At 36.7% G+C, this 22,701-nt stretch overlaps 1 protein-coding gene across 5 annotated transcripts in view; it reads left to right on the top strand.

Annotated features, from left to right (window-relative positions):
* RGS12 (regulator of G protein signaling 12) overlaps positions 1 to 22,701 on the top strand; it is an 87,929-nt gene that overhangs the window by 46,361 nt on the left and 18,867 nt on the right. For all 5 annotated transcript variants that reach the window (XM_033060740.1, XM_033060739.1, XM_033060744.2 and 2 more), the window contains 10 exons: positions 4,522 to 4,691; positions 7,767 to 7,859; positions 8,969 to 9,112; positions 12,581 to 12,760; positions 14,009 to 14,162; positions 15,414 to 15,490; positions 17,184 to 17,384; positions 18,205 to 18,278; positions 20,495 to 20,621; positions 21,557 to 21,653. In XM_033060740.1, the coding sequence (XP_032916631.1) occupies positions 4,522 to 4,691; positions 7,767 to 7,859; positions 8,969 to 9,112; positions 12,581 to 12,760; positions 14,009 to 14,162; positions 15,414 to 15,490; positions 17,184 to 17,384; positions 18,205 to 18,278; positions 20,495 to 20,621; positions 21,557 to 21,653 (1,317 nt within the window). The remainder of the gene's footprint in view (positions 1 to 4,521; positions 4,692 to 7,766; positions 7,860 to 8,968; positions 9,113 to 12,580; positions 12,761 to 14,008; positions 14,163 to 15,413; positions 15,491 to 17,183; positions 17,385 to 18,204; positions 18,279 to 20,494; positions 20,622 to 21,556; positions 21,654 to 22,701) is intronic.

The following is a 22,701-nucleotide window of genomic DNA, read 5'->3' as shown; positions in this document are numbered from 1 at the left end:
GTTCCACTGTAGCATAAATAATTCAAGTTCCTTTAGCAGCAGTGGCAAAAGGTCTTTTCTTTAAATTATTTATGTAGCATTTTATAATGCTTTGTGTTAAGTATACTATTGCTTCCCTCTGCTTGAAGCCACGAGGGTAAGGAATCAATTTGTTTAGAATGGTGTTAGAGGCTCCCAGGAATTGCTGTGGGGAAATGCATTAGCTTCCCTCATCCCAAAATTGCAGAGGAACAATGATGTGCTGTACAGTCAGACTAATCTGCACCCAATGGGTTCCGGGACGTTTCAGCTGAACTTGGTATGGATTCAGAAGGATGGCTTTCAGTGAAGGGCTTGAAGTATTTGATTAAGTGGCACCACAGTGGTTCTTATCAGCTTTATCCAGGTAATGTATTTAGTGATTAACTAGAATATCTTAATTATATGATTTGTGTGCCTTTCTATGATTATGAGGAATGTGCTTAGCTTCTCACAACAATAAAACGTATTTGTAGGCTGAAAAATGTATACATAATACATGCAAATGCATACAAAACAGCCTTCATGTATGGTATTCAGGCTTATGGCTTTACATTATCTAACCCAAAACTTCTGAAGCCATCCTATCCTGAATACTTTCAAGACTGAGTTGATTAAATGCCTGTTTTCTTACATAAAGCTGTTTTTGAAAAAGAAATAAAACCAAGACTCTCCATGGAATGTGTAAACCCAAAAAGTGCAAAACATTGTGTTTTGAGGATTTCTTAGATAGCATTTTTGTCAATTCTGCATTTCCAAAAGATAATAAATGAAACTGAATGAATTTGCCCTCAAAGTGGTTTTTCCTCAGTAGGTATGGTTGCTATCAAGCTGAACAAAAATAAAGTTAGGTCCCTGGGATTGGAAATGTTTGATCAAGGAGCCTCCTTTTACAGGGAATACAAGGTAAGCCGGTGGTGACGAAGGAAGGCAGGCATTTGGAAACTTCCCAGCCCTGCTACAGTCCATGCTGTCCATGCAGAGCTGGGATTTTTCACTTTAAACTCCTCTGGCATCCTGAGACTCCCAATTGCATTTTTTCTTTTTTAAAATACTTTACAAGGAGGAGGAAGAGGAGGAGGAGTCCACTTTGCAGAAACAGCCCTGTGGTGAGAACATTTGAGGGTGGGAGTCAGGGCTCTGTGTTTCCTCTGCTGATCATCACAGAGGGCTCCTTACATGAAATGTGTGACCTGGTTGAAAAGTTTCTCCTTTCCAAGGTGGGCTGTGTGTACCTAGGAATGCATCAGCTGGGAGAGTCAGGAAACCTGATGCTGGAGTCTTACATTGGGAACATTCCTCTGCAGGAGTGAAGCAGGAGTTATGCCTTATACAGTCTTAATTTAAGTGTGATTTGGATAAATTGGGTACTAATGTTAGAGTTGGGAAGGTGTTTTTCCTTCCATCTGACTTCCTTTTTCTCCAGTTCTAAATGGTATATCTGCACTGGGCTGTAACTGTTCTAATTGCAACTGATGATCTGGGTGGTAAAAGGAGCTAGAGTAACCAAGCCTTTTCTGGCAAACAACTTTTTCTGTGTTGTTTTCAGTTTGACAGGAGCCACAGCAGAAAACTCTACAGATTTTAAAAGTAAACTGACTGCACTTCTTCATTAAGGGAAACCAAAGCTGTGCCAGGGTTAAATATAAATGAAAATAGTTACTGTTGAAAAAAAGCCTGAATTACCTAAATTTAATCTACCAGAACAGAGACAGTTTACTGGGAATGAGTAATCCCTTAATGCTGTGTTAACACGTTGGAGGACCTGTGCCAGTAGTTCTTAGGTTGTTGGAAATAGAGTCTTATTTTGGCTCATTTGTTTTCATGGGATCTCCAGAGTGGGGAGCATATCAGAGGAGGGAGAACCCAGTGCAGTTTTGTAACTCTGAGGAGCTGGAGAGAGCAGCTGGTAGCAATTAAAGGTAGTTAGCAGTTACCACTGGTGTAAGCACTGGAGGCTGTAATTGCAGTTTGGTTTCCCTGCTGCCATGGGGAAATTGAACCCCTGCCACTGGGAGGGAGGTGATGCTGACTGGCTGGTGATTGCTGTGCTGCCACTTCCCCATCCCTTCTGAGTCCTGAGGCACTGGGACTCCAGGATCCAGAGCTGAGCACTTGGTGTGGCTGCTCCCTAATTCCTCTCTGCCAGCCAAGTAGGTTTCAGGGGTTTGGTATGTGGGATGAGTTTGCCTTTCTGACTTTGCCTGAAAGGAACAAGGAGATTTTCATCACTCATCACTGGAGAACACTGGGGATTGAACCCTGCAGGAGTGAGGCAGTATCTGAAATTGTTCCAGATCTATTAAGTGGGTGTGTATTTATATCCTGGACTGCAAAATAGAACATATCCACCTGCAGAGTTAAAGCAAAATATTTCAGATAATAAATATCATTCTCTTCAGAGTCACAGTAATGTCTTTCACAATAGTTTCACTGTGGTGACAGGTCTTCTCTGATGAAGTTAACAGTTGACTTGGTTATGCTCTTTCATATGTCTTAAGGGAAAAAGTGAGTAAATATTTATATAAGAAAATTTGGCATTATTTGCTGAATGTTTGTAATTAGCTTTGATTAATATGGTGATTAGCAAAGAAAATTATTTATATACCTGATTTGTTACTAGTGTCCTTACATATTATCATTGTTGAAAATAAAAATTTACATTTTGTTCTTCCCTCATCTATTTCTGTATCTTCATCTTACTTGTTTTATTTTTGTCTTAAAAAATAGTTTTGCTTACAGAAACTCAGAGTAGTAAACTGTTACATCTTCTGAGCTAAGAATATGTTTCAGAACTTTCAGAACTCTTATATTTTTTTTCCTTATCTTTACAGCTATCTTTGTAACTTTTCCCAGTGCTTGTAACTGTTTTTGAATGGGGCATTTTTTCAAAGCTCTTATTTCTAGGGAGGAACAGTAATGTTTTGTAATGTTTGGAAATGCAAAGTGCTTTTAAGTACTTCTAACATGAAAGGAGACTGTGGGAGATTGTATAAAGTAGGTTATTTTTTGGTGAAATTACTCATTGCTGTAGTTAATCTCAGTGATTAAATGAGGAAAATCATAAAAATGTCCCTGTGAAGCACAGTCCATTTCTGACTGGTTTTGAATTCAATTTTCTCAAACAAATTCCATCTCTAGTGAGCTGCATACTTGCTTTTCCATTTGGCATAAAATTGCTGAATATATAATCTATTTAATTTGATGGTATTATTTTCTCACATCTGTTACTGCAAAATTTTTCAAATAATTGAATGTCTCTGTTTTTTTCATCCCTTCATCAAAGTATCTCATTCAGTTTGGCATCTATGTGCAGCCTGTCCTGCTCAAAGCAGGGAGATCAGACCAGGTAGCTCAGGCTTTAGTTGTGTCTCCACAGTAAATAAAACCTTACATCCCCTCTGTGAAGTGTGTAGCTGTGAGTTCAGCATTACAGGTGTTACATCTGTGTACACTGGGAGGTGGAGGGATCATCCTGTAAAAGGGTGTGCAAGAAGCAAATGACAAATCTGTGAATAGAGCCCTGTTATAAACAGTTCCCACTCTTACTTAGATCAGTCGTTTCTTTCCCCTTTCTACTTCTGTGAACAAATGGTCACTTTGACATTTTTTGTGTGCCTGTTTTGTTTACTGACATGACAAAGATGACCTGGGGTTAATGCTTGAAACTGTTAGGCTGCTACACAAGGGGGATTTTTATGTTTCCCTGAATTCTCCATGGGTTCTTGTTAATTTGGGTCTCAGAATAAAAAATCACTTCCGTTTTTTCAAGATCTAAAGAATCTGGTAATTTCTCATTTTGAGGTCTCTAGATTATTCCAGTATGTTGGCTGGAGTCTGCAAGGGATCCCTATTTTTATCAGAAACCATAATAAATTGAGCATCTATGGTTTGATGTCTCTTACTTCCTGTGGATGTGGAAGGCATCCCTTACTAGCTCATGTTCCTAATGTTCTTTTCCACAATTGACTCCTCTCCTAAATTTTTAGTATTAATGGGCATCTTGTATTTCCATGTAAAATTTCACAGATTGCCTGTCTACCAATTGAAGTGTGTATGAAATTTTGTTGTTTGCTATCACCTAATAGGTTTTTGCCCACATTGTGGTGATTCTGAGTTCTTGAAGGTCAACTTTCCTTGGATAAACTTATGAAGGAGTGCAGTCCATAGCATGAGAAATATAAAGAGGAAAATGTGGTTTATTTTGGAGAACAAGAAAAAAAGATTTTGTTTTGGACCTGCCCCGTTTGCTTCAGTCAAGGGACTGCTGTTAAGACACTCATTTAATTTTACATTTAATTTTTTTTAAATTTACAGTGGAACAGAAGAAATTTGAGAGGTGTTTGGAGTGTTTTTTACTAAGGTATTCTTAATAAAAATGGAGAGGGTTATTTAGAAGTCTGCACCACTGTGAGCTTGAGCAGGAGGTGTGATAAATAAACAACACTGAAGGGTAAAAGTGAGTGTTACTTTATTGACAGATTTATTTTCCTTTATTAACAGAGCTGAACAGCACTGAATTGAAAGACTGCATCAGTGAAAACAGCCTCAGTAGCAATGCCAGCCTCCCCAGCGTGCAGAGCTGCCGGCGGCTGCGAGAAAGGAGAGTTGCGAGCTGGGCTGTGTCCTTTGAGCGTCTTCTTCAGGATTCTGTTGGTGTTAAATATTTCTCGGTGAGTTTTGAGGGACAATAAGAGGCTTTCCAAAATACCTGATACTGCTGCAGTAATTTTTCCTATATTTTTTTTTCTTGATGCTCTCCTTGCACAGGACAGAGACAGGAGTTCATTCATGCTCTGTTGTTATCTGAGCATCTTTGAGTTTACACAGGTTCACTGTTGAGTTCAAGAGTTCAGAGTAATGTTCAGATTGCCATGCATTTCTGCACAGCAGAAGTTTCAGGTGAAAATGGAAGCTATATTTGGCTTTGCCTGGGAGCTTCTAGAATGCTTCTCCATTTTGTAAAATGTTTTGGTTTTTTTTTTTTTTTTGTATCTGTAGCCTTTGTACAAGAAGAAGGAAGTACTTCTGGTAGTTTTCCTAAGAATGGGTTGTTCACATCTGGTTGTGAAACATTGGAAGCCACATAGAAGATTTTTTCAATGATAGAGTGGCTTATTTTCCTGCAGAAGGTTTTGAGAAATACTTTTTGGAAGTAGTTATGGTAATTAAGAACACTGGTTAAAACTGCAGCTTGAAGGAGTAATGCTGAGTATTTGCAAAGCATAAATACTTTGCAATACATAAATACTGTTCTGCACTGCACATTTATGAAGTTGTAAATAGCATCATCTCTATTTTGCATGCAAGGAAGCTGAGGATATAAAGTTTTACTTTGTTCCACTGAGAGTATGTTGCTGGTTTTGAATGTGTACACAGGGACAGTTTGTGCTGCCCAAGTAATTTTTACAATGCGAATATAAGGAAACCTGTGGTATGGGACAGGTAGATTATTGGAATCTGTGGTAACTGAGAAAGACTCTTTTGCTTGATATGAAAGTATTAAGAGATCAGAATGATTAATAAACAGATTTCCCAGCTAACTGATAGGGGAACCCAAAACCCACATTAACAGTGAACATCTGTTTGTGGAAACAGAAGAGGAAAGCAAAATAATAAATCCTGGATATTATGTTCCTTGTTTTAGCAGAGCAGTCTTAGAGTTAATACCATTTCTGCTTTCATACTGAGACTTCTTGTCAGGCTGGAAGGAAAATTACAATTCTGATCTCATGTTAGAGTCCATATAAAAAATGATGTAGTTCATGGGGCTGCTACTGAAAGTTCAGTTGACTTTACAATTACTTGTAAACCTCCAGTAAACTTGTGTACACTTACAGAATTGCTGCATTAAATTTTTAGCTGCTAAAAATTGATGATGCTTCAAAACTTACATTATAAACATTAAAAGTAGCTCCTATAGTTTTAATAAATTTCCAGATTAAACGGTTAAAGGTACATTTCATTTCTTCAAAAGCCAACCTCAGTTATTCTGGAAGTTTTACTTTTCCCCCCCATTTTACTCTAATTAGAACTTCTTTTTTTAAACACTGAAAAAGTGCATGTCTTAAAGAAATAACCATTTTAAAAAACAATTAGGGAATATTAAAGTTTGTTGTGTGCACCACCATTTTCTTGAGACCCAGGAGATGCCCAGAGCCATTGCTAAGATTTATTAACCTGGTTGCCAAAACACTGTGCAGTTACAGATTGCTGCCAGTATCCAGGAACACTGAGGCACCAGCATTTAATTCATGGCTCCATAGCAAATGTCCTGGTGCATTTGGCATCCAGCATCTGCTTTTCCTGAGGACAGCTTTGTCACAGAGCAGGAATTACTTTTTAAGGAGAGATTTTGCATATTTTGCAAATACTCACACTTTGCATAATAGCTGCTGCTTAGAGCAGTCAGCCAGGAGGTGGGAGAGCTGTTTGCAGGTTCCCCTCTCCAGGGGTTCAGTCCAGCCTCTGCAGCTTCCCAGCCATTCCCAACAAGTGCCTGATGCTCCAGCTGGGCACCACTCAGCCTCCTGGTGAAGCTGGGTTGTTGGACAGCCAGCTGTGCCCAAATCCTGTGGCTGCAGGGAAGCAAGTGGGAGCTGGACTCCAAGTTCACAGGGAATGTGCCAAGGGGGAAGTAGGCAGTTGGGTTCCAGTTCTTGCTCACTGATTTGATTCTCTTTTAATATGTAATTACATGTAAAGAGCAGAAATGTTCCCCTGACTGCTCTTTGGATTGTCTTTTATGTGTTTGGTGGCTCAGCTTATGTATCTGAACAACTGTAAATTCAGAGCTTGCTTGGGCATTTAGATTCCCTGTATTGTAGTTTATCTCAATTGCTTTCTTACAGCTGGACTCCCTAAACTCTATGTAAATCTAAAAAGCACAAATAAACTCAAGTTTAATTCTGTGGAGATTATTCTTACACAGCTTTCTGAGGCTGCTTTGTATGATCAGGAAACTTCACTGGTACCCATGTGATGATTGAGTGAAGGTTGTGGTGGATGAAGTGTTTTTTTCTTATATCTTTGTTTTTCCCCTGATGGTTAAAATGCTTTTAAGATGCTGAGAGAATATTGAATTACACATATTTGAATACAAACCAGTTTGTGCTTGCAGAATTTTCCAACTGAATGAGTACCAGTGTTCATTTGGACTTTAGGATGCTGTAATATAAATGTCCTGATTGTTGTGTGTTGTACTGGGAGATTTTTTTCCTCTCAGTATTTTCCAAAGAGAAACCATGTAACCACATCAAACATACTGAACAGTGATAAAGGATTTTTCTTTTATAGTTACCATGTGATACAAAAGACACTGTAATGAATCCAGAACTGATTGTGGGCACTTCTTGATAAACATCTACTCTGTTAGCACTGCAATAAATGACAGTTTATAGTGTCACTTTTAAATCTAGTTTATAAACTATTTAAATTTTTATTAATAGTTTGTTCACCAGTTTAAGCACTACTTTGCATGACATTTTAAACTTCGTACTTGCAAATGATTTGATTTTAACTTGAGCTATTCTTCTCAGTTATATGCATTTAAAAAGAAATGAGAAAGAGGAGAGCACCAGGTATGTATTGGACATACATTGATTTTTTACTTTAGAAGAAAACTGGATTGTGAGACTGATTGAAAACTTAATTTTCTGCAAACTTTTCAAGCATCATAAATATGTTGTTTAAGCTGGAAAGTAAATTTTATTTCAGAAATTTATTTATTTGCTTATTTTTTCCCCTAGGAATTTCTACGGAAAGAATTTAGTGAAGAAAATATTTTATTTTGGCAGGCCTGTGAATATTTTAACCATGTACCTGCACATGATAAGAAAGAGGTAAGTCAATGTTATATTTCAGTACCTTGTTTTACTTCAAAAATTATTACTCCTTTGAGATTATTGAAATTAATGGAGCTGTGCTTCATCTGTGTACTCTGACATCACTAAAATAGGGTGGGATGATCTAAATTGAAGATGTTGGATATATTTAAAGTGCAGCAAAGTGCAGAGGCAGCTCTGTAAGAATGAGGAAAGGTATCCTGGATGTAATGGCCAGCAGTGGTAGCCCAGTGCATGGAAGTGCAGAGCAAGTTAATTGAACATACCAAGGAGAGGCTCTTACCCTCTTTTAGCTGGACTGCCTCCACCAACCAAGACTGTGCTTCTAAATAACTTGCATTATCTGCTGCTCAAAGGGTAGGGCTCCCATGTTTGTTCACAAATTATGAGAATCTCCGTCTCATCCTTTTGAGGGAATCCTACATTGGTCAGACAGTTTGGGTGAAGTTTGAACTGTGTACTGGTTGGCAACACTTCTGTCTACACCACAGCCAAATCTAGTCAGGTTTATGTGGTGGAAACAGTTTAATCTTCCAAGTCTCTCTTAACTCTTTTGTCTACTAATGAGGTTTTCTTCTTCTACTTTCTTCTGTCTTCAAACAATGTATTTTCTGAACACCACCCTTAAGGGCTGTGGGCTCATCTTGGTGGGTTTTTCATTATTTTTGTGATGTGGCTGTTTCAAAGTAAACAAGTTTAAAACGAGTGGTTTTAACTGTAAATATTCATATATATACTTACCTTTTTCTCACTTCTAGAAATTGAATCTTAGAGGATGTATTTAAATAGTAACTGTTATATAAAAGGTCTAAAATCTAAAAAAATCTTCTCTCCATTTTACTTGCTGTGCTTCACTGCTTGATTATTTTATTTTTTATTTGGAGGACAACTTTTACTGTTTAGGAAATATTTGATGAATATTTGTAATCTTAAAGTAAAACCCTATTTATGTGCCTAAAACTGGCAAAGGCTGATATATGAAAAATACATATATAAAAGATTCAGGAGTGACTATCTGTTTTTGGGTGGAATATATCAGTGTAAGGAATGCCTAGCTAAAAATAAGGTTTGAAAACCAACATACATTTAGCATTTCTTTTCTGTAGCTTTCTTACAGGGCTCGAGAGATCTTCAGTAAGTTCTTGTGTAGCAAAGCTACAACCCCAGTTAATATTGACAGCCAGGCACAGCTGGCAGATGATATTCTCAATTCTCCCCATCCAGATATGTTCAAGGAACAGCAACTTCAGGTAACTATAGTAACCATAAATGCTCTATGTTTATGTTATCCTTTGCTTTATAACCTACAAAAATAGTTTTACATGCTGTATATTTTAGACTCCATTAGAAGAACAGAAAAAAGGCTGCTTGACTGTTTTTCTGTTACTTGTAGAGAAAATTGTCATTTAACTAAAAAATAATCTGAAAAGTACTATTATTGAAATAAGTGTTTAGTGCAAGTAAATAATTCCATGTGTTACAGCACCATTGCATAGAGTGTTTGCTGGTTTTCTTTTCTTTAGTGGAGGGTTGAGTCTAATTTTGGTTTCTAAGATGTCAGTTGTATTAAAGGAGTTCTTCTCTTATGCTTTAATACTACTGTGAGGAAAAGAGCTTTTAAAACTGTTGGAGTCTGAAGACCTCCGAAGTGGATGTATTTTAAATAATTATTGATAATCAGAAGAATTATGCAACAACACGATACACTTTAAATTTCCTTTAGAAGTTAAGTTTCCAGTGTTTTTTCCTAAGTCATCTCTTTGGTAACTCTTCCACCCTACCAGTTTATTAGTAGAAGTAATTTTGTTATCATCATTTTGAAATCAAGGCCATGGCTTTAGTGAACCAAGTGACAATCTTAGGACACAATCTCAGACCACATGGGCAATCTGAGCAGCTAGGTATAGTGTCACCTTCCTGCAAAGTGGAGATAGAAAAGTAGGTCTGACTGCTGGTCAGGTAGCTTCCAGCAATACAGCTACTCCTTACGCACCTCCCAAGCCTGAGCCTTCTGTGGGAGTTACCAGTCACCACCTTCCCAGACATTTTTCCATGCATTTGTCATCCTGGTGTTGTGGAGACTATGCCTGAATCCCTCCTTATCCTTTCCCATTTATTTGTTGGAGTACAGGGTGTCCTGATGAGTCAGATGGCAGGGCTGATGCAGGTTTTGTCCCTTTGAAGATGCTGTATCCTTAGTTGGAGGGCTGATAATGCAGGAGAAAATGCTCATGAGAAGTGCTGCTGTGGGATCAGTCCCACCACAAGGCCTATCTGTACCTGACCTGCTTCTGTCAAATTGGCAGTCAGACCCCTCAGCCAGACCTGTTCCTCTCACTGAAAAATGAAGTGAAGCAGGATGAGAGTTACTTCTGCTGAAGGACGTGGTCTGGGAGCTTGTCTGAAGTGCTTTTGTGTTGCCTGGCTGAGGTCAGTGCTGGGCAATCAGCTGCTTGGTGGCCCTTAATTTCTTGGTTTCAGTGAGTGGTTCTGCAGGTCAGTTTGTGGTCTTGGTGGATGGCACCACCTTGAGAACACACAGCTGTGGGTGGTGTAGTTACTGCAACACACCCACAGACTCTCAAAGTTCAGCTCATGGTGGTGACACAACCTTAATAAAGAGAAAGCTCTGCATTTATGCTCTTTCACAAGGTTTTTTAGATTTGAACACTGACTGCAGAGTGCCAGGATGCTGCTCTGGGTGGTTGTTGGATGAGTATGGTGCTGGGGAATAGGGGATGCTGCTGTGAGGCTGCAGAGGAGTTGCAGGAGTGTGTGGGAAGGTGGCTTGGAAACACTTGCAGCCCATTCTCTCACTGCCTGTTGGGAATGCACCTGGAAGTTGCTTTCTGTCCATGACCTGACAAATTTGTCCATGATCTTGTTGTTAGAGGTTGTAATGGCAGTGTGGATGCAGCCAAAGTACCTAGATAGGATTTTGTTCCTTTTTGTAAATTAAGAACAAGAATTTTCAGCTTTTCTGGATGGAGGACAATGTAGGTCACTTGAACATACTAAAATAAGAATAACATGGCATGTATTTCATGCAGAGTTGATAATGAATATAAATTTTTCTATTCTTGTTTATCTGAAGTTTTCAAATTATGCTTTTAAAATATGTGTTTCTCATTTGTAAGAGCAAGAACTAGCATCTGCTAACCTTTTCCAAATAAGCAGAAATCATTGAAATGTTTAAATATTATAATAATGCTAAATATAGGAAATCATGGCTGTAGTGTTGGCTAGAAACATAGGGCAGATGCTAATCAACTCAAGGGAAATTAATTATGCTCTCATGACTCTGTCCAGCAGAGTTAAAATGTTGTAATTTTTCTGCTGTATAAGTATGTTTAATTTGCAGACTGTCAAAGCTAGCATATACAGAAGTATTTTTCTATAGCTTTCCATGTGGAAAAGGGTACATTAGAAGGCCCAACAAAGATGACAAGCAGCACCTGAGCAGGAGTGGGAGTAGTCAAAAACATGAAGTCAAAAACATGGAAGTTGGCATTTCAGTTTGAGTTAAGTTTCTGTGATGCTGCAGGATCAAGTTCTCTCTGCTCTATCTTGTTAATAAGACAAGTTTTGGGCTAAAGTCTGTTGAGGAGGGTGTGTGCACCATCTGAAGCATGGTTTCCATCTCTGATGGATCACTGTCTCAGTGATGGCCTTTCCTTTATACTCCTGGGAATGCCATAACCTGCTGGGTGGTGCATACCTTCCTTTTTCTGTGGGGAATTTGTCATGTCCAAAGAGGCAGCCATTCATACTGCTTCTTCAGATCAACTGAATCATGGGAGGAGGTACAGAGCTAAAAGTGTGAATTCACTTAAAACAGCAGGTTTGCAAAAATGAAACAAAAAATTTAAACATGATTTAGCATTTAAGAAAAAGCTCTTTTTCACTTTCATAAATTTAGGTTTGGTTGAATCAGCCTCACATATTTGCTCCAGGCCTGGTATAGGGCTGCTTTCTTCCTCTGTGGTTAAAGATAAATGTTGGTCATTTAATGTAAACTGTTCTCTTTCAAGAACTACAGCACCTTGATTATTGAATTGTCCAGAGACACTGATGGGTTTTTTCCTCATCATTGGGCACATGACTGTGCTTTACTGTTAACACTTGTCAGTTCTGGGTTAATGGACATTATGATCTTAGAGGTCTTTTCCAGCCTAAATGATTCCAGGATTCTGTGAGCATTATATATGTTGTAAAGGACTCTCAGCTTCTCCTCTCATCAGCAATTAACTGTGTATCTTGTATCATTGCCTATTATTATATATTGTGATTGTATAATATTTGTGTGTTTGTTTTAAAACAAACTTTTCTTGTTCACAGCTACCTCAAAACACATTTGTATAACTTAATCCTGTCACATTCAGTTTAGCATGTTTTAAATGGCCAGCTTGCTACATGCTCCACATAGAATGGCATCAACCCAATGAAAGAGGATGGAGTTGTCAAGACTCCACAGCATCTCAGCTGGCACTTTGCACAAATCATAACTTTTTTTCTGAACTTGTAATAACAGAATAGATCAAATTATGTTTCACTTGGAAATGGATGCAGAGTATTTAGCCAGGTCTAAACAATATCATACCTATGCTCTTTACCTGATGTCCTGAATTTTGTGGGAGTTTCCTGTTGCAAAGTAGCTTCATTTTCTTGATGTGTTACTGGAATGCATGTAACCATTATCCACTGTGGTTTCATTTCAGATATTTAACCTGATGAAGTTTGATAGCTATACTCGCTTCCTCAAATCCCCCCTTTACCAAGAATGCATCTTAGCTGAGGTGGAAGGACGTCCTCTGCCTGATCCTCAGCGTGTTCCCAGCAGCCCCACTTCTAAACACAGCGTCAGTTCAGACAAGTCCAACATATCAACACCAAAAAAGGTGACCTTTGCATTGTTGTTATCTCAAAACCATGTTTTTAAAGAATGTTTTTCAAGTTCTCTGAAAATCAAAGATAATATATAAGATAAAATTAAAATGTGTGGTTAGAGATGCTGGCAAATACAATTGCAAAATTTTTGTATAGTCAGGAATATACATATTTTTTTATCCTTGCCTTCGAATCAATTTTCTAGATATTGAATTTCTGAATAAAATTTAAAATCTTCATTATTATTTAACTATATGTGTGTACAAATAAAAAGTAAGGGTTATTTTGCTAATGCACTAGTTCAGAAGCTTATTTTGGTTGAATATGGGAATTAAGATGTCATAATTTAACCTTTGCTGAGAGAAGACATTTTTCCAGAAGTTTTGGAGAAGCCTTAACCTAAACAAACTCATTTTTGCAGAGGGTAGTTTTTAATTTCTTAACTCCTACTAAACTAAGATAATTCTGTGTTAAGTAAGTACAGTTGCTTAAAAATTAGACCACTAGTCTTACTTGACTGATCCCTTGACATTATTTAGGGTTTATTTTTTCTTCTTGTAGATAATACCACCATAGCATTACATAACTGTATGGGTAAATTATAACTTTTCATTTTTCATGTCAATCACTACAGATTATCCCATCTGCCTTTATGTATTCTTCTGACTAGGAAACTTTAAAAAGGAGCATTTCAAGGAATATTCTAGTAATCTAACAAGAATACTAGCTTGTTACAAGCAAGTTTAGTTTAATTTCAAACATTCTTGACATTTGTATTCTTCAACTCTAATAAATACTTGATTATACTTGTAAATGTTAAACAGTACTTTGTCATTGTCTTTGAAAGTTGTTCATGTTCAAGCCTAGCCTAGGAAAAATACCAAGTGAAATTCAGTGTTTTAAAAGCAAGGCAAATGGCCTTTCCACATTAACTTAGGCATTACTGGTGAGCTGGGGACAGTTCTTTCATATTTGCTGGAGCTCTCCAATGGCTCATTTCCAGCTACTGTTTTGTACTCCTTACCAATTAGCATATTTCCATCTCTCTATTTCTTTTTGTTGCCACTGGTGAGGTTTTTTTGGGTTTTTTTGATTGCTTCTGAGAGGGATGCTGGCACAGAGACTTGTGCGTGGGGTAAAGAAAGCAGCTAACCTGGCCATCACACTCTTGTTTTAGGAAGAAGTGTGGGAAGGTTTATTTTAGACAATATACTCAAAACTGTGATCTAACCAGTGATTTAATTGTGTTTTGGTGATAGCTAAGTGGTAAGTCAAAGTCAGGAAGATCTCTAAATGAAGAGTCAGGAGAGGAGGACACTGAGAAGAAAAAAAGGGGAACATTCTTCTCATGGTCAAGAAGCAAGAGTTTGGGAAAATCACAGAAGAGAAGAGAAAATGGTGATTATCCAAACGGTGAGTATCACACTCCACTTTGTTTCAAGGTTGTTTCAGTAGATGTGACTGATCTCACCATGAGTAGTTGCTATCTAAGTGCATCCTTGGGAGTGACAGAGGAAAAGAACTGTCTAGTCAGAAGGCCATAGCATAGCTAATATTGCTGCAGTTTTGTGGAAGATGATGTACAAATAAACAGATAAAAACATGAAAATATTTAAATTTGTTTTTTTACTGACTTCCAAAAGACATTTTTTTTCTACTTTTTGGCACATTCTGCCTTTTTGTGTGCTGGTAATTGCTTTTTCAAGTACAGCGCTACTATTTTTATAGAAAGATAATTTCAAATCTTTACAGAAGAGTCCAGGAGCATAACAGTAAATAGTGCTATAGTTACAACTATTTAAAAATTCCTCCATCTGTGTTATCCTACTTTGCTTTCTTTTATCAGTAACACACAGGTATGTTCACTTTTGAACAGTCACCATCTGTTTTCACCTTCTCTGACTAAAATGAAGAAAGGAGAGTCAGAGGTGTGAAAGCCCTTGTAACCTGCTGTTTTGTTACTTAATTGTGTTTGAGAGTTCAAGGAAGAGTTCTCTTATGAAAGCACCTGTACATGTCTTCTAGAGGAGACAAAAGTTTTGCAGTAAATTATTGTTGAGTTAAAAATAATGAAGAAATTTCAGCGAAGCACCAAATTTGGTCCATATTTGATACTGTAGTTTTTGCTTCTGATAAATGCCCAGATCCACAAGATACCTTTGATCATAGGGATAATTTGAGTGTTCTTAGTACATTCATATGTGAAAAGTTATCAGAGGCATTTGCTGAGATCATAGACATAACCTTCTGAAAGTGACTACTGAATGTCTTAGATTTTAGTGTTCTAACACCATACTTGCCCTTTTAAAAATATTTATCTCCATTGAGAATATCTAAGGTAGTAGAATAATTTTTAAGATGAAATATTGAAATCTTGTTAAATCTAACTAAACTAATATTTTTTTTAAGAAGAGATTAGTTTTTTCTTTTTTAATATAAAAGCAAGTGGGTTTATTCAGGGGTTACATAACCAAGAAATACTTGACCAAAAGTTGCTTTGGTTTCCATGTTTCTGTGCACAGGATGAAGATTTGGTGGTTTCTTTGCCTTTAATGAAAAAAAGAAACATTTGTCACCCAACAAACTATATTTGAAATAGTTTTCTGTATTATGATAAATAATAAATAAACCTCTTTACTGATTGCTGATTCTTTGCACAAACAGATTCTTTTCAGTCCAATGGATTGTCATACAGACGGGAATCACAAGGCTCCATGTCATCCACCGCTAGCCTCGACTTGGTAATGGTGCCTCTTACTAATGAACCACTGGGGGAACAGATAAAACTGAATCACTCATTTTCTAAGTAGTGTGATGTAGGTTGTTTGCTGTAATGCCTTGGGGGAAAGAGTTTTTGAGTGATACAGTTGGAGCACAAGATGTAATTTTAGAGCAATTTTAGTGTTAGAAATTCAATGTAGGTTGTATTCATTTATTGCTTCTTACCCTGTCCTTGGATATGGTTTGCACCACATGTCTGTCTTAACATCAGGCACCAGTGAACTACCAGAATAAAGTTTCCCTTTTAAAGACTGTAGCTCTTTAAAAACATAAAAACAATTTGTTCTTCTGGCAAGAGAGAGAATCTGTTTTGAGAAACCACAAGTTAAAGCTTTCCCTCTTCTTGGCCTATGCAATATAGGGGATGCAAGTTGCATTAGGTTGATTTTTGTTGTGCCAGTGTCTGTAGTACTTCTCTGTTTCTTTTGAAGTTGTGTGTTCTTGTCATTATGACATGACTTGGTCCTAAAAACCTGAGAAGTTTGTTGCAAACACTGTCATGCTAAGAAATTAACAGTGAAGACACTGATTTCTAACTATCGAGTTCTACCTCACAGTGTAAAACTAATGAGGTACAAAATTAAAACAGTATTAATAAAACATAGATGTAATACTTTATTGCTGTTGATATGGAGGAAGAATCTAAAAAGAAAGAGATTTTAAAGTTTTTTTGTGCTTTTGTATCCCTCTAATAGACTAGATTCTGCGTAATTAACCATTAACTAGTAACTGTGTAATTTTATCTATGCTAAAAATATTGATCAGGGAAACAAGCATGGTGAAGTCATGTTTATTTCTGTTGCAGAAAAGTCTTGTCTTAAAAAATAGAAAATGCAAAGCCTCCCTAAAGCATCAACCCCTCATTTCTTTCCCACTCCCACCCAATGTAAGGCAGAAAGTTACTGTGGTTTGAATGAGAAGCACTAAGCTAAAGAAAAGAGAAAAAGCACGATGAGTACCCTAAAAGGCTGTCAAAACCAGTACTTTTTAGTGTCCTTTTAAGTTATAAGTGAGCTTTTTGTTAAATTTTTAGATATAATTTTCATATTTAGTAGTAGTGTTACTATTCTACTGTTACTCTAGAATAAAGGTTAGTGCCTAGCCCATAACATTGTAGTTCTAATTTCCTTTAATAAAAACAATTAATGGTCAAGAAGCAAATATTTTTAAAATTTTAATTTCTCTGTGGTGCATTTGTGCATAGAATTTTTATTATGTTGAAAGAAGAGGAAATTCTGAGAGGAAAGATTGAGGAACTTGGTGTTTAAAGGCATTCCTTAAATGTTGAGTCACAGGGTGCCAATGGTAATTTTTACATAAGCAGGACACTATTGAGCACGGACATTTAACTATTTGGATGCTTAATATGATTTTATTTACTTTTATACTTTAAACTTAGGAGTTCTGTAGCTGTTTTACACACTTGCTGTGTAAAACTTCATCTGTTCTTGAAATAAATTTAGATTGGTGCAGTAGTGTGTTCTTTATCTATTTTTTCCCCCCCAGGATTTAAATTTATCTGATATTTGTGGTGTTTGGAAGGATATCTAAAGCATGTTCTTGGCGTGGTTTGATCTATGCAGACTCTAAAAGTTTATACCCAGTCCTAATTTTCTCATTGGACACTGACCTTTCTTTCTTTTTCCTTTCAAGTCTGAAACCTCAAGATTGCCTGCATTTGTACCAGATAAAGACAAATCCCCCAAATACTGCTGTGTAAACCTTCCTGATGGCTCATCGAGCAAAATGGCTGTGAAATCAGGGTTCTCCATCAAAGAGGTGCTCTCTGGGGTCTGTGAGAAACATGGCATCAACATAGCTGCAGTGGACCTGTTTCTAGTTGGAGGTGATAAGGTACTGCATGTTCCTGGGCCTTTTTGGAAGCATTTCCATCCCCATTTTACAAATAAGGAATTCTGGTCTCTCCACACTGACATGCATCTCCTGGTACTGCCCATAGCTTTACATTGGCAGTGCTGGTTAATTGAAGGAGAACTGAATTATCCACAAAGAAAACAAATGTCTGGCTGTAGATGCTACTGCATCAAAGCCCAAAAACATTGTGACATTCAACTGTTCAAAGAGGAATGAGATGCATTAATGCTAGAAATTAGGTACAGGTTTTAATATGGAGGAAAATTTCCAAGAGAGCAATCTGTGTGGATGGTGCAGTGTGTGTGTGATGGCCCTTAGTCCAACAGAAGTGTCTCCAGTTCAAAGAGAAGCAGTGGACAGAAGTATTTATTCTCTTAAATTCATGCTTTTGATCCTTCCAGATGATTATGATGACAAAAATCAATGAATGTTCATAGTTACGGGATTTTTCTTGTAAAGGTTTTAAACACTGTTAGCTGGCTGTATTTGCTAATGCAATATTCTGTGTAATTTCTGTAAGTTGAAGAATCTAGGTTTGTTTTAAAAAACCAAGTTCCTGAAAACCTGCTGACTCCAGTGGAAATTGAGTTTTGCTCATTGGTCATCATTTCACACTAGCCAAAAAAACCCATGCTTTAATCATGTTCCATAGTGTAAAGGAGCAGTCACTAGCATGCATGCAACCTGTATTAATAAGATTCTGAATTACCTTAAGAAAATTTAACAACACAGTTGCTCTTTTTTACATAGTTTAAAATGAATTTGCTGTCTCTTCTTTTACCCCTGACGTGCTCTGTAGCCCCTGGTCTTGCACCAGGACAGCAGTATCCTGGAGTCTCGGGACCTGCGCTTAGAAAAACGCACTTTATTTCGGTAAGAGGCAAAAATGATGTCTTCCTCTGGCCTTTTCCACCCCCTTTTCCATTTTACTTTTTATAAGTGCAGTAAAGGATATGTTGCCAGTTACCTGTGCCGTGAAACAGGGGCTGTGCAGCTGGAGGAGGGGCTTTCTGGATTGCTCTTAGGATGCAAGTGGGATTTTGATGCCAGTGTTCCAGTTTAGGGATGTTTAAATATTATTGTGATGTCAAAATACTCAAACTCAGGCAGCTGTGAAAGCATTGGACAGATCTGTGGGTCCAGAAGGACCTTCCAGTTCAGAAAGAGACATGATTAGTAGGATGGAGTAGCACAAGAAAGATTTGGAAATTGAGCTGTGAGTCTCTTAGTGTTAAAATTAAATGGATATATTTATTGATGGCATGTTCCCATTCAGTTGTATCTGTAATTATATGCCCACCTGGAAAATTATAGTAAGAGAAATTGTATAAATAAAATTTATCTGATGAACACTGAATCTTTAACAAGTCAATTTTAAATTATTAGTATGGATATAATATAATGCAGTACATGATACATGTGGTTTTAGGTAATATATTTGTTAGTGTGTGTTTTTTTCAAAAGAACATTTGTATTTTTTTCCAAAATGAATCCAGACTAATCTGCTTGTTCAGCTAATCCAGCTTGTCTGGATTCTCTCCTGAAATAATTATTTCAGGAAAAAGTATTGAAGTAAAATGTATTACATTACTGACCTGGACTTTTGAAGTGAATAAAGTTTATTTTGTCAGGCATTCCTTATTTTGTCTCTATATTAGTTTTCCTTAGGAAGCTGGGCTAGTTTCTATTTAAAGGTACTTCAGGGTAATAAATACTGCATAGCATATTCAATTCTGAAATTGAGATTGAGCAGTCTTTTATTAGGTGTGAGCTTGTTGAGTCTCCAAGTTAAAAAGGAACTTTCAGTAGGCAGTACCATATGTTATTTGTGTGTTAATTAAAATGTAGAAATGTTCTACGCTATTCCCTTCTCTGGGTAGATGCTATGTAAGCAAATAGAGTCAAATATTTGGAATGTTTTCAGACAAAGGAGAAATACTTTGTGCCTATACTTAGTTACCTCAATATTTGCCACTTCTGTTTCAGTTGCCAGCTAATGATTAAAATGGATCATTTCAATTTAGTAAATGTTGAATTAAATAAAATATGAAAGACAAAGTTTCATTTATTCTGGCTTCCTGTGGAAAAGTCAACATGGCTAAACATCTTGTATTTAAGTAATTTTTGTGAGATTAAACGTGAGTTTTGTATTTAAATGTGACTGACAAAATTACTGATAATAGTAAGTATCTGATGATGATGTGCATTTCTTCTGATTGTTTTGTTAGTAATAAGCTTGATTTCATACCACAGTACTGTTGCAATCAAATGAGGCTTATGGAGGATGCAGGGCAAAGATGAAGGGTATTTAAAAAAAAAAACAACCAAACCAAAGCTAGGCACAGCTACGTGCAGGGGAATAGATACTGATGATTTAGTTGTTTGGGTTTAATTTTTTTTTTTTTAATTTTGTATTTCATTATTTTTGCTGTTTTAATAATGCAAAATTTTAAAATAGGTTCTGAAGAGCTGAAGAGAGCTGTCTTTAGCAGTAAATTCTAAGTTAATTACTTTTTCAGTTTGGTATATAAATTACTCTTACACCAATATTGCATCATCTGGTGCCACCAGCCCTAAAGAAGTGGCATCATCTGGAAGTCCACTGTGTTAGTCTGATTAAATATTAAAATACTTGTCCAAATCCATCTCATGTAATTGCATAAGATGTTGTGAGTTTGCCTTGTGGAACTGAGAAGAAATATTTTTCTTGCATCATGTTTATAGTCCAGGCATGGAGTCACTTTGGAAGGACTCCTGGATCAAACTGGTCAGAGTAATCTCCCTGTGAATGTGGAAGTGCTGTGGAATGCTTTTCCTTGGTCTGAAATAGACTGGATCAGGCCTTCACTGAGCCCTGCCAAGGGAAACAGTACAACTTTTATTTGTGTTAAATTTAAATAATAATAAATCCAATATAATAACAAAGAAATAAAGTCGCTTCAGTTTAGCAGAGATTCATGCTACTGCAATTCCAGCTAGTTACTAGCTGTAAATTGGTTTAACTTTGCCATAGATTGGATTTTACATATTTCTGTTCACTTTATTTATTGGAATGTTTCCCACTTAATGTTACAATTGCTGTGTTTCAGGTTGGATCTTGTTCCTATCAATCGGTCAGTTGGTCTGAAGGCAAAACCCACCAAACCAGTAACAGAGGTCTTAAGGCCTGTTGTTGCAAAATATGGTCTAAATCTTAATGAACTTGTGGCAAGACTAGTAAGTATTCTTTGATGTAATTCAAGCAGTATTTTTTTGTCTGGAGAAGGTCATATGATAGTTCCTGGAATGATTTCTCTCCTGAGAATTAGGCATTTAAATATCTACAGCTACATTTTGAGATTAAATATCTAATAGTTATAACCATTATGTAATAGTAGTTACTCAAATATTTAGTCTATGTCTGTTTTATGTTCTCTTCAGAACAAATCCAACATCCTAAATAAGCAAGCCTGAACTTTGCTTCCTCCAGAGCTCAACTCCCATTATTAGCCAGAGAAAGTTGTTTGGATTAAAGCTTTTGTTCCATTATCCTGGGAATCATGAAAATTGCTATAAATCCCCTTGCAGAAATTTTTTGTGAAACCAGACTGATTTAATATCTCTGCTACTGAACTCTTCGCTAGCATGGTCTCTTTTCTATTATGCTGGAATACCTAGGAATTTCAAGTTGATTTTGTAGTATTTCTAGTATGTATGCTGTCTTAGCTGAACCAGTCCAAGTTTTTCAGAAAACTGAAAAGCATGTTGGTTTAAAGCTGACTTAATTTAATGAAATTACAAAATTAATGAAATACTAGCAATATAGAATGAAAAATAATCTTCAGTGTCCTCCAAAAAACACGATTTGCTGAACGTACACACTAATGCTGCTAGAGTATTTGAGCACTTACAAATTTGATGATTTTTTTTTCTCCATGAATGTTGTTTTCCTGAAATACCATTCTTCTGACAGAACAGGGTTACACTCATTGAAATCAAGGTAGTTTTACACCACTGGAATAAACATTTTTTAGAATGGTAGAAGGATATATTGAAGCTACTTTGAAGCATAAAAATGCTTTGCTTGTTTTCTTTCAAAAATGTCAGACTGCATAAATTTGTTCTGAAAACAGCTTTTTCTCTATTACATACAAACTGTGATCCGACTTTAGAGTGGTGAGCAGGAACCACTTGATCTTGGTGTCCCTATATCTAATCTGGATGGTCAACGGGTTGTTCTAGATGAAAAAGAACCATCCAAGGGTAGAGGTAAGTTTGTATGAAAGCTTTTGTTTATGGTTCCAAGTCAGTTTTCTAAACCCTGACTATGGTCAGTTTTTCCTGTTGAGTGAAGGTGAGGTAAATGTGATTAAATTTAGATCTATCACATGTAGCATATATTCTTATTAACTAAAAAGCAGTGTAGTTTCTAAAGATTGATTAATATAATCTGTGATAGCAAGTACTTTTACTGTTGCTGTAAGAAATTTTGCAGTAGTAATGTTTGAATTTTTTGTTTGGACTCAATCACAGATCCACACACAGACTTAGGAGCACAGCACCCAGTAATAATACTGAGGATAAAGTGCCAAATATCTTTTGTGCATTTGTCAGTTATTCAGTAAGGAACATTCTGTGTAAGGAAAACAGATGCAGTTCTACAGCAGCTATATATACTGCTATCATAATATTCTTAACTATAAGAAAGTGGCAGAGCCTATTTCTCCAGTTTTTAGTGATGATTCCTGAAAATAATACCAAAAAGGATAAAACCCATGATTACCCTAGGCAACATAATTGGAAAAATAAGTTTATCAGCTAATCAGTTGATAATCTCTTGGCACAATTAACACTTTAGATTAATGTAAGCAGCCTTGAGAGTAAAGGTTGGGTTTCATTAGGAGACTTTTTCACAGATATTGAACATTTATTTTCAAAAACTAAATTAGGTATGGTTAAATTAAATAGATTTAGAGCACAGATCCTCTTTGAGGAAAAACAGGGATTATAAAGATGAGGGTATTTATTGAGGAGACTCAGATTTGTCATTTTTCTAACCAACAGAACCAATTGTTGTTTTGAAAAAAGCTTTCAATCTAAATACTCCCACAGATAATTAGTTTAAGGATTGCAAGTGAAGCCTAATCCAGTGTGCTGCCAGCAGCTATAAACGCCTAAGTCATAGAAGATCATTTTGGCAGTGGGTTTGTTCTGTGTCAATGTACCAGTGAAAGAGGGCTATGATTTTGTGTTACTATATTTGCTGTAGGCAGATTTAATTTGGTGGAGCCTTTTGGTGACTTAGAAGATGGCAAGG

Source organism: Catharus ustulatus, chromosome 5 (assembly GCF_009819885.2).
Source record: "Catharus ustulatus isolate bCatUst1 chromosome 5, bCatUst1.pri.v2, whole genome shotgun sequence".
In the NCBI taxonomy this organism is placed as follows: Eukaryota; Metazoa; Chordata; class Aves; order Passeriformes; family Turdidae; genus Catharus; species Catharus ustulatus.
The sequence above is the reverse complement of the archived record's forward strand: the minus strand, read 5'-3'. Positions and strand labels throughout refer to the sequence as shown.